This window comes from Nicotiana sylvestris, chromosome 11 (genome assembly GCF_000393655.2).
Source record: "Nicotiana sylvestris chromosome 11, ASM39365v2, whole genome shotgun sequence".
Taxonomy (NCBI): domain Eukaryota; kingdom Viridiplantae; phylum Streptophyta; class Magnoliopsida; order Solanales; family Solanaceae; genus Nicotiana; species Nicotiana sylvestris.
Window position 1 is genome coordinate 29,011,340 of NC_091067.1, and position 18,861 is coordinate 29,030,200.

Sequence of the window (18,861 nt, forward strand, 5' to 3'; positions counted from 1 at the left end):
ATCATGTTAATAACCCTAGTCTCACCCCAAAGTACATGTTATAACATTCGAAACTTGTCAACTTTCGACGAAACTTATTTTCTTCAATTGGTTTAGCTTCTAAGATTTCCAACCCTCTTGGTAATCGTTATTCATGATCTTAAATATTTGTAACCTCCAAGGTAACATTATTAACTTACTTTATTTGCTTCCAAATAGAATCTCATTTCCGAGCTTACATCAATGACTTACGATGTACTCTCACGTATGAAAACTTGGGGTGTAACATCATTCCCCCCTTTGGAACATTCGTCCTCGAATGTTGACTGATGCACTTATCAATTTCATAAACTATGGCTCTTACGAATACTTTAATGTTCATCTTGCCATCTAAGCAACAGTTTTGTGAATAAATCCAAACGCTTGGGCATTCCCCCCTTTTAGGCCTCTTTGTCACGCCATGACATGTGGTCGGAATTTTTCCAACATCGTAACATTTGCTACCTTATATCATGCAGTATGTACGACTGTGTCCTTATATGAGTGCCTAGCGACTCGTCTTCCCTTTTTCCTCCATCTTTTAGCCAATCTATAAGCCTCACCGTATGAACATATACAGAATTATGAAAAGCTGTCCCTCTAGGCATCTATAGGTGTATTGATGTCTTTCGCTTGGTACTTTATCGAACTTAAGACTATTGCTATCTCTTGTTTCATAGCCTTGCATATCTATCCTTATGGATTTACTACATCTAGGCAGGTTATACTATACCATAAAACTTACTTCGTTTTATAATTACCGAGACTTGCTACCCAACTCCAGGTTACTCTCTCGCTGCTTATCCTATATGTATAAATCTAAGTCCTTTAGTGCTTCCTCATTTTTATTCATCTTAAGAATAACAAACAAATCTCATCTCATACTTTGGAACTTGTACCCATCTATTGTTTATTCACCTTAATGTTGATCTATAATCTATCACTGATAACTTGCAACCTCTTACGTAATACACTGTCACTAGGGCTCACATCTTATTGGGGAACATCTGAAGTGATTTTCCTGATCCACCTAGGGATAATACTATACTTCAATAACCATATTTCATTGCATCCCAACGCGATTCATCTTATGGGGGTATTCTAATCCCGTGCAATTAATGAAATCCCTTTCTCGTTAAATCATTACTCAATCAAAGGCCTAAGAATCATCCTCTTATCTATCACAATTACACCCTTATTCTACCGCCAGGGCAACATTCCATCTCTTCTAAATGCACCTAGTCTTAGACTCCTCTGGGTTCATTCAGGCTGTATAGAGTTTTTTATTCATATGGAAATCATCAGCTCCCTTGTTTTGATGGGTTTAATCCCGAGGACATACATATTCTCGTCACCTTCTCACTCATCTTTTCATATCCTTACTCCTATCTACCTAAAACCTTGTTGCTCTACAATACTTTACCTTAGGACCTACACCGATCTATTTATACTACTCCCAACCTTCCTTTAACTTGATAGCACCATAAATTTCCTTTTGTGCCTTCTCAGTTGTCCTTAAATGTAAGCAATTACTTTTGATGGTCGTTCTATCACTTGTTGCATGAATACTTGGCTTGTCCTTTTTGCCCACGAATACTATAATTTCTTGTACCTTATATGATCTCAAACATCACCTTTGATAGCTTCTTTTTTTACCATTCATTAGCCATGATAGGTGCCACTTTCTTATGGAGTGTATACAATATTGTAGTGAGACTGTTGTTACAGGATCATTTACTCTCTAGCTCACTATGCTTAGGTGGAAACCTTCTTCCTTATTTCCTCAACTAGTCTTTCATTGTAGTACTTAGGGAGACCTTCTGGCTCTTGTAAAGTTGCGAGCTTGATATATCGTACACCCGAAGGTAATTTTCGTTATTCTTACTTGCCTATAATAATCCTTAGTTACATAAATTTATGCCTTTGTGCTCGTAGGGTTACTTCTAAGCTCAAATTTTTATTGTCTCCTTAGTGACACTCTCTCTTATTTTCATAAACCTTTAAAAGTGGTACCTTTAATTGCCTCAACTCCTATCTGAATTTTTTTCAAATGATTGCGATCTTGTATCTGCGAGACTGAATTCATTATGCTGCAGTTCACTACATTTATCTTGCATGATCTATTGATTTATCCGTGACCTCTTGTCTAGCCATAACTGGGCTCTTCCTAAATCAACTACTAATTACTCGTTGGTCCATTCTCATATATATATATATATATATATATATATATATATATATATATATATATATATATATATATATTTATTCTGCATAATCCCTCTTGGGATATATCCTTTGTCTTAACTTATCTCTCACCACTAGCTCCAGATGTATCAAATGTCCATTCATACTTATTTATCAATAACATCCTGGCCGGAAACTTTTACTGCCTCTCCCCGGTGTCGTGCTTGTATAATGTTCTGGATTCGCAACATATCTGCAGGAACTGAATAAATTCCAACATCATCCCTTTCTCCTTTTTACCACATTCTTCCTTTACCATTCCATAGTTAACTGAACCGCTTAACTCCGACTTAATACCATATCACACCATATTCCCCCCTTCAGGGGAGTACTAAGATTTAGTACTACGACGATCTACCTATACTTGTTTTACCTTTTCATATTCGGCGTCTTTTCACATTATCAATGAACCTTAATCACCTTATGGTAACCTTCTGTACCAGGGATAACTAAATTTCTTACGCACGAAGGTGACACCTACGGTAACTGGCACATTTAGTCCCTTAAGATTAACTCTGCTCAGAGTGCTTGCTTTAGGTAAGCGACTTCCTAAATAACCTTTAAAGGTTATTCGTCTGTTGTCTATTCTATTATTGTTTGGAGCACGATCTTTGAAATTCTCACGATGTCGACCATTATCAAATCCTCCGGTCCCTAATTCATGTTCGGTTTTATCTTGTTCACCAGCCCATACTGATTTTTATTACTCTGGGGTCTAACCTTTCCTCCTGGTAATCACGTTGAAGTCACCAACTCATTTCTCGAAATAAAAATATGATTTTATGGCTTATACTCTTTTATTGCCTTAAGGCTTGTCACCTCTTGTATTTTCCTTCACTTTGACTATAGACTCTGTCATCGTGTCATATTTTGATTTACTGTTATCACCCCTATATCACATCTTACTCATGATGCTTCATTTATTTTCTTCTTATTCTCCGGATAATATTCTTTTTGTCTATCACTTTATTCTGAAAACTTCAACAAAAAGTTCTTTCCCTATAAGCTCCCCTAGCTTCATCTCATTAGAATGCCTAACATTCTTTTTTTTTACTCGGGGCTAGAGTCATACTAAGGTAAATATTTGTCCCTTCTAGGATCCCACTGCCTATATTCTGAAATTTTTGAATATTCCAGTATTCGTATCTGATTGTACTACTCTAGAGTTCACCATCTGGGTGTCTTAGAAGGATATCTTTTACCACATTTGTACCATCTTTCGGAAACATTGGTTAATGATAACAACCTATCCACAATTTTTGGGTTACTCTAACTCCAACTGGATCCTGATATCCCATCTTTCTCTTAAATAATATCTGTTAGCTCCCATAGAACATAACTGAGATGGGTGTGGCCAATTGTACTTACCTCTGTCATTGATGAAGGTACCAAAATGCTTATATTTCTCTGCCTGATTTGAAAATATTGATAATCTTCATTATCTGGGTGCCTTGTACCCCTCTTCACCTTACTTCTTTTACTTGTTGAAACTTGTATCTAGCTTCTGAATCCCTCATAGATTTTCACCATATTCGTGAATAGATATCCTTGCCTTAAGGCTCCTTATTAAGAAGCATACACATCTTAGTACACACACGATCTGTTGAAGACCTCATATTTACTCATCATAAGTATGATGTGAAATCGAGTTCCTCTGACTCAACTCTTTCACATCCACATGTAATCTCTTACCAACTATCTTTGTGGAAGTAGGTATCGTTGTATTATGACTAAAGTCGAATTTAGGAGTTTGAATTCTTACAACTGAGCTCTACTGCACGATCTAGAGTAAGAAGAAAGAGTGACAGACCTAAATGCCCTGTAGCCTCCTGCTTATAAGTGTGGTGCACAACACACCCATAAACAAGACTCTACTAGACACGGCTTGTAGACTCCCTAGGACAGAACTGCTCTGATACCACTTCTGTCACGACCCAAACCGAAGGGCCGCGACGGGCACCCGGTGCCTTACTCAACCGAGTACCAACGTAACATATCTTTCTTATCATGTTATCATGAGTAAATGAGCTAGAAAACTCGTCCTGAGATAACAAGAATAAAACATAAGGGAATAGTCAACATATGAAGACCCAACATGATATACAAACTAATATATGTGACATACGGGCCTATAAGGCCGACATGACCATTAGTAAACTCGAAACATAGGCCGACAAGGCCATACAATTATCCATACACCTGACATATGTCTACAAGCCTCTAAGAGTACATAAAATCATAAAGGTCGGGACAGGGCCCCGCCATATCAATCAATACATATCCAAAGCATACTGACCAAATAGGCAACTCCGGAGCAAGTGGAGTGCACCAACACCTTCGCTGAGCTGATAGCCTACTAGGAGGACTGTCAACCTATCAATCGGGACCTGCAGGCATGAAATGCAGCGTCCCCAGGCAAAAGGGACGTCAGTACGAATAAAGTACCGAGTATGTTAGGCAGGAAAGCATAAACAAGAACAGTAATGTAAAGAGAGAGATAGAGGAGATACAACCTGTAACATCAGAGTGCCTCTGGGGGTTACTGATATGAAATGCATAATACATATATATACATAAACTTTTTAAAACATTCGCCTCTGTGGGCATCATCATCATCATATCGTACCCGGCCTCAAAGAGGACTCGGTAAAAGCGTACCCGACCATCATAAGGTTCGGTAGAATCGTACCCGGCCACGTGGAGCTCGGTAAACCCAACTGATCAGTGGTTGCACAATAGGTGCCGTACCCGGCCGACTATAGCGCGGCTCGGTAGAGTAAAATAGATACTATATATAATGCATGCTAGACTCATGGAATCATCTTCTAAACCTTTTGGAGTGACTTAAGAACATTATGGACATCCCTACCATCAATATGAACCTTAGTAGGATTTAAGGATCATACACACTTGTTTAGAATAATTTTATAAGGAAAGAACAACATGGACAACCTTAGTTGCTAGGAGTAGAGTCATTATGAAATAGCGTATCGTTTATGTTCATTTCATTTTAGACCATGCCAAAAGAAAGAAGAAAGTGCCTTAACATACCTTAAACCCGTTGAGTCCTTAATCCCTTCCAAGCAACTCTTCAAACAAGTCAACTCAATCTATCATAGTATAAGGAGATTCAAAATCAGTGCTGAGCAAAGGCTAAGTCTATAACTTAAGCTAGTAGCTCGTTTACGTAAATTTGGGCAGCATCTCCATTGTAACAAGGGCCTCCTCCAATACCATATACCAACAACAATGACCAGAGCAATCCATCAATACATAATTATCAATATCAAGACACCATATAACCACAACAAGTCACAACTACATTACGACGAGCGGCAAACTCCGATTGGAATCCGTATACCCCTTATCAATCCTTATAGACTTCTTACTTCAACATAAAAGTATCATTAACTTGATAATGAAGTCATTAATCAATGATTCCAGCCTTATACCATATATTTATAACAACGAAAATAATCCACAACTTCAACTATCTCCAACTAGCAACTTTATTCACTAGTTCAGGTCTAGCCCATCCATTTAACTTAATCAATATCAAGATAACCTTAGGCACAAGCAAGAACACAATATACATACCTCCTACAGTAACTTCAAGTCAAAATCCAAGTTATATTCATTTTACAACAACCCTTAATAGCAATACAACACCATAGAAGTGACTTAAGCTAGTCCAAGTATTATCTTATAGTTTATCATCCTAACAACTTAACCAACATACAAGCAAGCTTAAGCACAATTAGTAGGTTGTTATACTCACCTTAGACAGCAGCAACAACTTGGAATTTCATCCAAATACAGCCCACAACAATCCTCAATGACAACACAACCTCAAAGAGGTGTTGTTCTTCACTAGAACTAAGTTTTGATGTTGAAATATGGTGTAATCACTTTGGAATCACTTCAAACCCTTGTGATATATGTTTAGGAGGGTTAGGAGAAGTTTGGAGACGAACTTTAGTTGAAAAATGAGCAAAAATAGGCGTCCAAATCGTTTATAAATTGAAGTAGGTCAACCACCGCCTAAGTGGGTCCCATTGGGAGCTGCTTGCGCGGTCTCGCAAAAATGCGAATATCTCTCTACTCCGATGTCGTATTGACAAACGGTTTAATGCGTTAGAAACTAGACTCATAGGCCTTCAAGTTGGTAGGTAGAACACCCCATTATTCCAAGTATATTTTTGGAGAAATTCTCAGATACATTTGACCTAAATTTCAGCAAATTTATGAATGTAACTTGTGATGACCTTTGCCAACTCTTGTTCCACAACTTGCTTGCCTTCAAAATGTAGAAAATGAATATCATACGACTAAAATAACTCATAGAATAACCTCCTTATCATGTTAATAACCCTAGTATCACCCCAAAGTACATGTTATAACATTCGAAACTTGTCAACTTTCGACGAAACTTATTTTCTTCAATTGGTTTAGCTTCTAAGATTTCCAACCCTCTTGGTAATCGTTATTCATGATCTTAAATATTTGTAACCTCCAAGGTAACATTATTAACTTACTTTATTTGCTTCCAAATAGAATCTCATTTCCGATCTTACATCAATGACTTACGATGTACTCTCACGTATGAAAACTTGGGGTGTAACATTTAGTTTAAACTTTCAGGACAAAAATAAATCTCAAAATAGCATCCCTGAGAATGGCAATCTATGCATTTGCCCCCAGATATCCTCAACCAGCTGCGGGAACAGAAATAAATCCTTTTGCCTAGTAAAAATCTGTCTTTTTGCAGTTGCACTTGCAATTGTCATTGATGAATCTTTTCAACAGTAACATACATCTTGAAAGGAAAAACCACCAGACAGTAGAGCACTAAAAAACTAACACTGAGGGATTTGTACAAATGAATTTTCCTGAGAACAGTGAAGTGCAAGCAAAACTCAATAAACATGGAGGAAAATCGAAGAGATACATTTACCACATTGAAATACAGCACCCTCTACAGAAACTTCATTCTTGGGGTTGCAAATAGAGCTTGTTGCGAGAGAAAAAGATTTTAACCAAACCTTTTGCCCATCTGAGAACTTGGATGAGCCTATCTGTCAGATTAATTAAGGTTTTCCCTCTAGAAGAATCTCCTGTTGTGACACAATAAACTGATCTCCAACCCCTATTATGTATATAATATAACCTGTCACAACATCTATAAACTGATCTCCAACCCCTATTACGTATATAATATAACTTGTCAAATCTTTTGTAGTCGAAACATATATCCATATATACCTGCTTCCCCCATTTGATTTCGTCTTCATAATAGCAACATATGAAACCCATGGTCTCAGCAAGTGATGAAGAGTTCAGTAGGTGATAAATAAAGCATCCGTACCCCGATTGACCTCTCAGAAATTTCATAAAAAGAGCTTTCTAGAGATCCCCAAGCTCACACTGTACAACAAGAGAACTTGCTGGCTTTCTCAGGCAACATTTTTCTTGCAACTCATGCAGCAGCCTTCCTTGGTTCCTCCAAATTCAGCTACACCTTATTGAATCTGGAAAGGCATCTAAACCCTCACCTTGAATTCATCATATATCTCTTCACCCTTCTTTTGTCCCTAATAATCAGGTCACTTTGTTTTTCAATGGATCACACTTTTGCCCAAATTATGCCTCAAGATTTCTAGGCTCTATGTGATGCTTTTTACAGAAGAGAACCCATAGTCTTGCAAAGCTAGCGGCTGCGCAAGAGCTTTAAATGTCACTCGAGAACCTCGATCTGATATATCAACATTTCACCTTTTCAACAGGATAATCAACATCAAGAATGGAAAGGATTGTGTTTGCAGTTAAAGGGATGGTTCCTTCTCTGGATCAGCAGTTGATCACAGGGCACAGCTTTGGCAACTGATCAAGAGAAGCCAAGATATATCACACAAAAAGGTTTATTTCTTTTTGTTACAAAGTCTGAACGATTCAGATCTATCATTGCCTCTCCCAAATTCATAGTGCCACAAGTCGTTTCCACTGCAATACCTTCCTTTAGTTTCCAAATGCCATCTAGCATGATCAAAATCATGAGTTTGATTCATGAAAGACTGCAAAGGTGAAAATTCCTCTTCACTCACCCTCTTCCACCCCTTGAAAGAAAATAAAAGGAAACTGAATACAATTTCCATTGTCAAATTACCTGTTAGATTTTCTTTTTTGGTTTTTTGGTAAGTCAAACATTCCATTACTATACACCAAGTTGGTGTCAGAAGTATATATGACTCAAACCAATTGATCCACTGGAATCTCTCTAATTTTCCAGCTATCTATACAATTTAATATTTAGAAAAATTTGCACTGTCATATTCAATGTAGATTTTTAATTTTTGGAGTAAGTCAAACATTTCATTACTATATACCAACTTGTTGTCAGAGTATATACAAATTTGTTTGTATGACCAGTGTTATCAAAGGCGAAAAGCGCGGAAAAGCTCTAAGGTCCGTTAAGGCTTTAAGAGAAAAGTGCAAATAAAGTGTGAGCTTTAAAGAAAAAAGGTGCAATGGGAGAAAAAGTAAAAATATGCATGTAGTCCAAGACTAATCATTATAAGCATAAATAACAATTATATGGACAGAGAAATTGAAAACAAAATCACGATAAAGTGAAATATCAATTGTTTAAGGTCGTCTTTTCAGGATTACACTCATTGGCAAGGAAGAGTATGCTTTAGAGCTTTGATGCGACACTAAAGCGCCCACAAAGCGAGGCGAAGTGCTCAACGTGTTTTGAGCCTCGCTCCAGGGCTTAAGAGCGCCTTTGCCAACTCTGTGTATGGCTCAATCCGAGTCATCCACTGGCATCTCACAAATATGACAGCTACCTATACTACAAGTATCCTTGCTTTGCACCAAAAACATTGTCGCGTAGAATTGACTGTTTGTACATTTTCTTATTGCTGCATAATAGCTAAAGCATGCAGATAATGCATACTTGCCATATATTCTCACTTATTACTATCCAACAACAACAACAACAACGACCCAGTATAATCCCACAAGTGGGGTCTGGGGAGGGTAATATGTACGAAGACCTTACCCCTACCCCGAAGGGTAGAGAGGTTGTTTCCAGGAGACCCTCGGCTCAAAAAAAAGCAACAGAAGCCGATATATTAGTACCATAAAAATGCATAATAAAATAACAACAATATAAGAGATATGAAATACAGAATACGAAATACGAAATAGATGGTTGGTATAGTAAAACTAGCAGGTAAAGCCCTGCATCAATAGACGACCAATTACATTCTTAGTCTAACTCCTAACTGGCTAGTCTCACTCTATTGTGCTGTAGAAATATTCACAAGTTTCCCCTAACCTACAACCTTAATGCTCGACCTCCATAATTCCCTGTCAAGGGCCATGTCCTCAGTAATCCTAAGTCACGTCATGTCCTGTCTGATCACCTCTTCCCAATACTTCTTAAGTCGCCCTCTACCTCTCCGCGTGCCCACTACAGCCAGTCGCTCACACCCCCTCACCGGTACATCAGTGCTCCTCCTCTGAATGGGCCCGAACCATCTGAGTCTTACTTCCCGCATCTTGTCCTCCATGGGGGTCACGCCCACCTTCTCTCGAATATCTTCATTCCTAATCTTATCCACTCTAGTATGCCCGCACATCCACTTCAACATCCTCATCTCTGCTACTTTCATCTTCTGGATGTGTGAGTTCTTTACCGGCCAACATTCAGTTCCATATAATATGGCAGGCCTAACCACTGCTCTATAAAACTTACCTTTTAGTAACGGTGGCACTTTCTTGTCACACAAGACTCCCGACGCTAACCTCCACTTCATCCACCTCACTCCTATACGGTGTGTGACATCCTCGTCAATCTCCCCGATCCCCTGAATAACCAATCCAAGGTACTTGAAACTACCCCTCTTGGGAATGACTTGAGAGTCAAGCCTCACTTCAACTCCCGCTTCCGTCGGCTCAACTCCAAATTTTCACTCGAGGTATTCCGTCTTCGTCGTGCTCAACATGAAACCTTTAGACTCAAGAGCATGTCTCCAAATCTCTAGCCTCTCGTTGACGCCGCCTCGTGTCTCGTCAATTAGAATAATATCATCAGCAAATAGCATGCACCATGGCACCTCCCCTTGAATATGATGAGTCAGTGCATTCATCACCAGGGCAAATAGGAATGGGCTGAGCGCAGACCCTTGGTGCAACCCCGTAACAACTGGAAAGTGTTCAGAGTCGCCTCCTACTGTCCTAACCCGAGTCTTAGCTCCAGCATACATGTCTTTAATCACCCTAATATAGTCAACCGGGACCCCTTTATCCTCTAAGCAGCTCCATAAGACCTCCCTAGGAACCCTATCGTACGCTTTTTTCCAGATCAATAAACACCATGTGGAGATCCTTCTTCCTATCCCTGTACTGTTCCACCATCCTCCTAATAAGGTGGATAGCTTCTGTGGTAGATCACCCCGGCATGAACCCGAACTGGTTGTCTGAAATAGACACCGTCCTTCGCACTCTCATTTCTATCACTCTCTCCCAAACTTTCATGGTATGACTTAGTAATTTTATGTCTCTATAGTTGTTACAGCTCTGGACATCACCTTTGTTCTTATACAACGGGACCATTGTACTCCACCTCCACTCTTCAGGCATCCTATTAGTCTTGAATATAACACTAACAATGCAGCAAGTCATTCCAAGCCTGCTCTACCCACACACCTCCACAGTTCAACCGGAATTTCGTCTGGCCCGGTAGCCCTGCCCCTTCTCATCTTACGCATTGCCTCAATGACTTCATCGATCTCAATGTCCCTACAATTACTTAATGCATGGTGACTGTCGGCATTTCTCAATTCCCCAAGTATAATATCCTGATCCCCTTCTTCACTTAGAAGTTTATGAAAGTAGGTCTGCCACCTCCTCTTAATCTGGTCATCTCCCATCAAAACTTTGTCGTCATCATCTTTTATGCACCTCACTTGGTCCAGATCCCGAGTTGTCCTCTCTCTCGCCTTAGCGAGTCGGAATAACTTCTTCTCCCCACCTTTGTTCCTTAGTTCCTCATACAGACGAGCAAAAGTTGTCGTCTTAGCCTCCGTCACTGCCATCTTCGCCTTCTTCCTAGCTACCTTATACCTTTGACCGTTCTCTCTCTTCTCCTCCTCGTCAGTGCTCCCTACTAACCGCACGTAAGCTGCCTTCTTTGCTTCCACTTTACCTTGGACAACTCCATTCCACCACCAATCTCCTTTGTGGCCACCATTGTGGCCCGTAGATATCCCTAACACCTCTCTCGCCGCCTTTCTTATGCAGTCCGCCGTCGTCGACCACATTGTGTTTGCGTCCCCACTACTTCTCCAAGCTCCCATGGCCGATAATCTTCCTTCCAACTCCTTAGCTTTATCCTTAGTTAAGGCGCCCCACCTAATCCTGGGGCGTCCTTGTACTGACCTCTTCTTCCTCCTTATCCTAATACAAATGTCCATCACCAAAAGCATATGTTGCGTTGAGAGGGTCTCACCTGGGATAACCTTGCAGTCCTCGCACAACCTTTTGTCGCATCTCCTGAGGAGGAGATAGTCAATCTTAGTCTTCGCCACCGAACTTTGGTAAGTAACCAAATGTTCATCCCGCTTCGTAAAACTCGAGTTCACAATGACTAGATCGAAAGCCTTGGCAAAGTCCAACAGTGAAATGCCCTCTCCGTTCCGCTCCCCGAAACCAAAGCCGCCATGCACCTCAGTGTACCCACCTGCAGATGACCCAATATGACCATTGAAATCTCCTCCTATGAATAACCTCTCAGAAGGCGGTATACTACGAACAATCTCATCCAACCCCTCCCAAAAGCGCCTCTTAATATCCTCATCCAAGCCTGCTTGCGGTGCGTACGCGCTAACGACATTTAAAGTACCCTCACCCACCACCAACTTAATAGTCATTAGTCTATCATTCACCCGCCTGACCTCTACCACGGACTCTCTAAGATGGCTATCTACTAGGATACCCACTCCATTCTTACCCCTCAGGACACCAGAGTACCACAACTTATACCCATCCACGTTTTTCGCCCTCGATCCGACCCACCTAGTTTCCTGGACACACGCTATATAATCTTCCTCTTCTGCAGGATTTTCGCCAACTCTATGGATTTACTCGTTAGTGAACCTATGTTCCATGACCCGATTCTCAACCTATATGCTCCCTTGCCCCCTCTACCTCCCCTGCTACCCGACCCACCCCCACACTCTGCAATATAAATGCTCTTTCATTCTGTTTGTTAGCAAAATCTAACAAAAATCATAAAGTTCGAGTAGTAGGATATGCATAAAAAGAGTCTTTCACGAATTGAGTGGAATTGAAACAATTCCAAAAGCCCAACTATCAACAACAACAACCATAAAGGTTTTCGGAACCTTTTAGAATCATCTCAAATAAGACATCTTTATAATTTGATGTGATGTTCAGTACACACAAGATCAAGCAGGATATAAGATATTGAGACCATGAGACAAATTGCAAGAAAGAAGTTAGTTCGGATATAGCTGGATACAGATGATCGCAGCTAATCTAGTCTTAGCATAGGGTGTATTGCAAGTAACCCTCCCTGATCCATCACTGTCACTGTTTTTTTGAATCAGATGATAGTGTTAGAGATTTATCATCCTCTAACTGCAAATTTTTCAGATTTTTATTTCGTAAGTGTGGAGGCCTATATCGGCCCACTTGAGATTTTGTTGATTCTGCCAAATCTAGCTTCATGCTAACAGAAGTAATCTGCTTCTTATCAGCAATGGTAAACATATCGTGTGATTTATTAGTAAGGCCATAATGAATAAAATTCTTCAAAGCCACAATAAGACATGCCACATGGCCAGACAACGATCCCTTAATGAATGATATAAGCAACATCCTTAAAATTTCCCAAAGACAAAAATAAGCAAGATAGTCCTCCTTCCTTTAATCTGTGTTTCTTCTTCTTCCTAAATCATGTAACATTTTTGGTTCTTCATGTTCTTCTTTTGCAAAAATATGAGCAAAATTTAATATTGGCACAATTACCATCCTCAAAATGTCAGCCACCAGAATAGCTAACTCTTAGCTGATGCAATTTTCCCTTTCCCAAAAAAATACACCATCTACCGGCTGGGCTCAGTGATTAGACAAAAACTAATCCAAGTTATTCCAAGGTTTAGGCAAAAATACGTAAATGCACATGTTTATAACTGGACAGACTACAGAGCTAACAATGCTTTTGTAACGGTGAACCAAGAACAGAGAAAACAAAAAGTCTCTTTTTCAATTCACATGACGTCAAACGAGCATGTATGACTAATCATCCTAGATAATTATTATGTGTCTTACAGGATTTCTAAGCAAACTGCAAGGCCAATTATAATTTGCACCTAGCTTCCATCGGGGTAGGGATAAGGTTTGCGTACACACTGTCCTCGCACCCCACTTGTGAAATTTTACCGGGTCGTTGTTGCTTCCAACTGAAACAAGGTTGCTCATTAATTCTGTGACACAACTTGCTCCAAAGATCATGTCAAATAAAGGATAGATAGTAAAATTGAATGCATAAAGCTGGAGGAAGACCGAAGAAGTCCCTATAGTTAAAGCATAAATAAAGAGTCCTTTTAACTGCAATGGGACATCATGCCCGTCAAAAGAGAAAGAAGAAAAAGAAAAAAAAAATATGCAAGCAGGAGTTTGTGGATACAACTTTATCAGACATCCATAGAGTCAAAGTAATTCTTAAAATTTGCATAGCTCATCTTGTTCTCCCACCTAGACAATTATTGTTCTGAGAAGTACAAAAGAAATGCCAATACGACAGTGAAGGGAAATAATTTCAACATCTTCTTTTAATCGGGTAAATAATTTTAATATTATAATGTACATCTTCCGGCTTTACTTCCTTTTAACCCTTGGCTGCTTTCCTCTCTTCCTGTCATTTGCATACCGGGTAAAATTTTGTGCGTTGTCTAACTCAGAATGCTGAATTTGAATTTTCAAATAAAAATGCAATCAAATATTAGACCAAAGCAAGTCATGATATTCTTACGACCATCTTATTCTTTTTCCCAGCAGATAAAAGGATAACTTTGTCATCGACAATGTCATCCGCCTCAATCTTCTTACTCTCACCATCAACTTTGGCATTGTTCAAGTAAAGCCCTCCTTGCTTAAGCATTCGTCGAGCAGCTGATTTGCTCTCAAGCAAACCACTGGAAACATAAAGATCCAAAATCGGTATGTTCAACACCTGATCATAATTCATGGAGCAAGACGGAACATCAGCTGCAATACCCTCAATCGTTTTCCAATCCAATTTGGTATCAGCATTTCCAGGCTTCAATGCCTCTGTAGCCTTAAGAGCCTCTTCCAATCCCTCTTGTCCATGAACAAACCGTGTAACCTCTTCAGCCAGCCTACGTTGAGCTGTGTTAGGAACATATCCCGGTTTTCCCATATCCCTCTCCACCTCTTCAATCTCTTCAATGTTCAGAAAAGTAAGAATCTTGAGAAACCTCACTACATCATCATCAGGGACTGTAAAGAAATATTGATAGAACTTATACGGCGACAAAAGTGAAGGGGCTAGCCAAATTGCACCATCTTCTGATTTTCCAAACTTTGTACCATCACTCTTGAGAAGCAAAGGAAAAGTAAGCCCAAAAACAACAGGAACACTGCCAACAACAGTTCCATTTTCGGAAGATTTTCCGATAAGCCTACGGATAAGATCAGTACCAGCAGTAATATTACCCCATTGATCATTACCACCAATTTGCACACTGACGCCTTCTTTTTCATACAAATGCACAAAATCATAACCTTGTAAAAGCTGATATGTAAACTCAGCGTAACTCATCCCTTGCTCTACATTCTCCAACCTTTTCTTCACACTTTCCTTTGACATCATAGTCCCAACTCTTGCATACCTCCCCACATTCCTCAGAAAATCCAAAAACTTCACATCCTTCCACCAATCATAATTATTCAAAATTTTCACCTCTCCGGCATTTTCACAAACGTCTGGTGGACAAACCAAAATCTTCTTAATAATCCCGCGAATTCCAGATATATTCTTCTCAAGTGTCACTAAATCAAGCTCGGGTCGCTCCAAACTCTTCCCGGATGGGTCACCGATCCGACCCGTAGCGCCACCAATAAGCGCAACAGCATTATGCCCACAACGCAAAAACCAAGAGAGAACAATTATGCCCAAAAGGTTCCCAAGGTGTAAGCTTTCGGCAGTCGGGTCAAACCCGCAATACACTTTCAACGGACCCAAGTTCGAGTCGGAGCAAACGGAGCGAAGAGAGTCGCTGGTCACTGATTCCAGTAACCCTCTTTCTTCAAGAATTTGTAGAACATTGGGTCGGGTATTACTATTCGGATTTTGCCATTTTTCGGGTCGTGGATTGTCTTCTTGGGATGTCAATTGGGTAGACGAATAGCAAAAGGGGCGATGGGAAAATTTGTGGTTATTGGGGAGAAAAAGGCAAGTGGGTAGTGAGAGTTTTGTAAAGAAAGAGGGAGCGAAAGGACTTTGAGTAGTAGTCTTGAAAAGAAAAGTTCGGAGGCCAGAGTTAATGGCGCCCGCGGCAGCCATTTTCCCTTGAGTAGTTTTGCTGTTTTATCTGCTTGGGTTGAGTGTTTAACTGGAAACACAGAGTTCTTGGAAGGCTATCGTGTGCGTTTGTTCCTTTAGGACATCCGATAAAATTGTCTCAATTTATTTTGCAGTTTTCGCTATCTATATATTAATCTAAAGGAGGGCCAAAGAGTCGTGACATGGCATCTCCCATAGATAAGAAAATGTATTTATTTATTTTGTCAATTTTTCGGGGTTTTTTCTCTCTTTATTCATTACAATATTCATATTAAATTAGAAAAAATAGTTTTAATTACAACCTTCTTTTTACCTGAACCATTACAAAACATTCGGCTATTCAACTCAAACGACACTAGCATTCTTTAAACGTTACATTTCTCTTTTTGAAGGTTTAGGAATTAGGATCATAGCAGTTCCGTTTTCTCAAGCGTTGCTCATAAATCGGTCAAATTTTCAAATTTAATCACGCTTCAATTTCTTGATAGAGAATTGATTTTTCTTACCAGCCTTTTGGACCTTTGATATGACTTCGTTTGTGGTTACAGGTGTTGCGTTCTTCTAACCTTGTGTTAGAGTTTCAATCAAATGTCTTTCCTTCAAATGGTGAGTTTTCATGCCCTTTTTTCAATTCAAAATTTTCATTTGCCACTTTGCCAGCCCAATGTTATCTTACAAATTGGAATCATTTTGGTGATTTAGGATAAACATACATGTTCTATTGCTACAATCAATTGCTAACCTTGAACTGTACATGTTCAAGTCCAAAATATAGATATGAGGATGGAACCAAAATAGAGAACAAAATATTTTTTTTAGAATTTGCTTATGAATCAGTATTTCAAATTGCAATTAGTTTCTTTACGTTGATAGTGGATATACTCAAATAGATCGTTTAAGACATTGCAGGATTCTTTTATTATTCACACGCGTTCTCTGGCATCACTTTCGCTCTCTTGGTTCTTCTTCTTTTGCTTTCTTCCCCCAATTTGTGTTGTAATTGAGACTATCTTTGGATCACAACCAGGTATACCTTATCACACTGTTTTCTATATTCTCTTATTTTTTTAATTTTAGTGTGTCAACATTCTTCTTTTTTTTTTTGGTAAATGTTAGTATTGCTCTTATCATATGAATATTGAGTTTATTAAAAAGAATTAAGAGGGAAGTTGATTTGTTATGTTTGGAGTATTCATTTCACATTTGTCTTTATCAAAGTTCTTGGTTTTCTTCCCATTCAATTTCAGCTCTACATTGTACCTCATATATCAAGTTTCATTGCTTTTAGTATCTTTGTTTCTTTATGCGGTTAAATACCCCTCATTGACTTGCATTAGTAACCTTTTATTGCAGTACTTGGTAGAAAAGAGAATTATCGGATTGGTAAAAAAGCAATCTAATTTTATTTACTACTTAAATCATCTCTGGACTGAGAAGACATATGAAAAAGAAATCAGTAAATATTAAGATGATGTATACAAAAAAAGGGTGATTTTTAGGACGTTGATGAGGATAGATAAACGGGAGAAAGATAAGAAGAGGAAAATCAAGGAGAGATTCTCATGAATCTATATATTAATCTAAAGGAGGGCCAAAGAGTCGTGGCATGGCACCTCCCATAGACAAGAAAATGTATTTATTTATTTTGTCAATTTTTTGGAGTTTTCCCTCTCTTTATTCATTACAATATCCATATTAAATTAGAAAAAAAAGGTTTTAATTACAACCTTCTTTTTACCTGAATCATTACAAAACCTTCGACTATTCAACTCAAACGACACTAGCATTCTTTAAACGTTACATTTCTCTTTTTGAAGGTTTAGGAATTAGGATCATAGTAGTTGCGTTTTCTCAAGCGTTGCTCATAAATCGGTTAAATTTTCAAATTTAATCACGCTTCAATTTCTTGATAGAGAATTGATTTTTCTTACCAGCCTTTTGGACCTTTGATATGACTTCGTTTGTGGTTACAGGTGCTACGTTCTTCTAACCTTGTGTTAGAGTTTCAATCAAATGTCTTTCCTTCAAATGGTGAGTTTTCATGCCCTTTTTTCAATTCAAAATTTTCATTTGCCACTTTGCCAGCCCAATGTTATCTTACAAATTGGAATCATTTTGGTGATTTAGGATAAACATATATGTTCTATTGCTACAATCAATTACTAACCTTGAACGGTACATGTTCAAGTCCAAAATATAGATATGAGGATGGAACCAAAATAGAGAATAAAATATTTTTTTTAGAATTTGCTTATGAATCAGTATTTCAAATTGCAATTAGTTTCTTTACGTTGATAGTGGATATACTCAAATAGATCGTTTAAGACATTGCAGGATTCTTTTATTATTCACACGCGTTCTCTGGTATCACTTTCGCTCTTTTGGTTCTTCTTCTTTTGCTTTCTTCCCCCAATTTGTGTTGTAATTGAGACTATCTTTGGATCACAATCAGGTATACCTTATCACACTGTTTTCTATATTCTCTTATTTTTTTAATTTTAGTGTGTCAACATTCTTTTTTTTTTGGTAAATGTTAGTATTGCTCTTATCATATGAATATTGAGTTTATTAAAAAAAATTAAGAGGGAAGTTGATTTGTTTTGTTTGGAGTATTCATTTCACATTTGTGTTTATCAAAGTTCTTGGCTTTCTTCCCATTCAATTTCAGCTCTACATTGTTCCTCATATATCAAGTTCCATTGCTTTTAGTATCTTTGTTTCTTTATGCGGTTAAATACCCCTCATTGACTTGCATTAGTAACATTTTATTGCAGTACTTGGTAGAAAAGAGAATTATCGGATTGGTAAAAAAGCAATCTAAGTTTATTTACTACTCAAATCATCTCTGGACTGAGAAGACATATGAAAAAGAAATCAGTAAATATTAAGATGATGTATACAAAAAAAGAGGGTGATTTTAGGACGTTGATGAGGATAGAAAAACGGGAGAAAGATAAGAAGAGGAAAATCAAGGAGAGATT

General features: G+C 38.5%; 1 protein-coding gene across 1 annotated transcript; it reads right to left on the bottom strand.

Annotated features, from left to right (window-relative positions):
- Positions 1 to 14,001: 14,001 nt before the first annotated feature.
- Positions 14,002 to 15,981, bottom strand: LOC104212997 (tyrosine--tRNA ligase, chloroplastic/mitochondrial). The gene has a single exon (XM_009762372.2). The coding sequence runs from the start codon at positions 15,878 to 15,880 to the stop codon at positions 14,312 to 14,314; it is 1,569 nt and encodes a 522-aa protein (XP_009760674.1). The 5' UTR covers positions 15,881 to 15,981; the 3' UTR covers positions 14,002 to 14,311.
- Positions 15,982 to 18,861: the final 2,880 nt, after the last annotated feature.

Excerpts from the sequence above, each read along its gene's own strand:
- LOC104212997 (XM_009762372.2), bottom strand. The coding sequence starts at position 15,880 with ATGGCTGCCGCGGGCGCCATTAACTCTGGCCTCCGAACTTTTCTTTTC.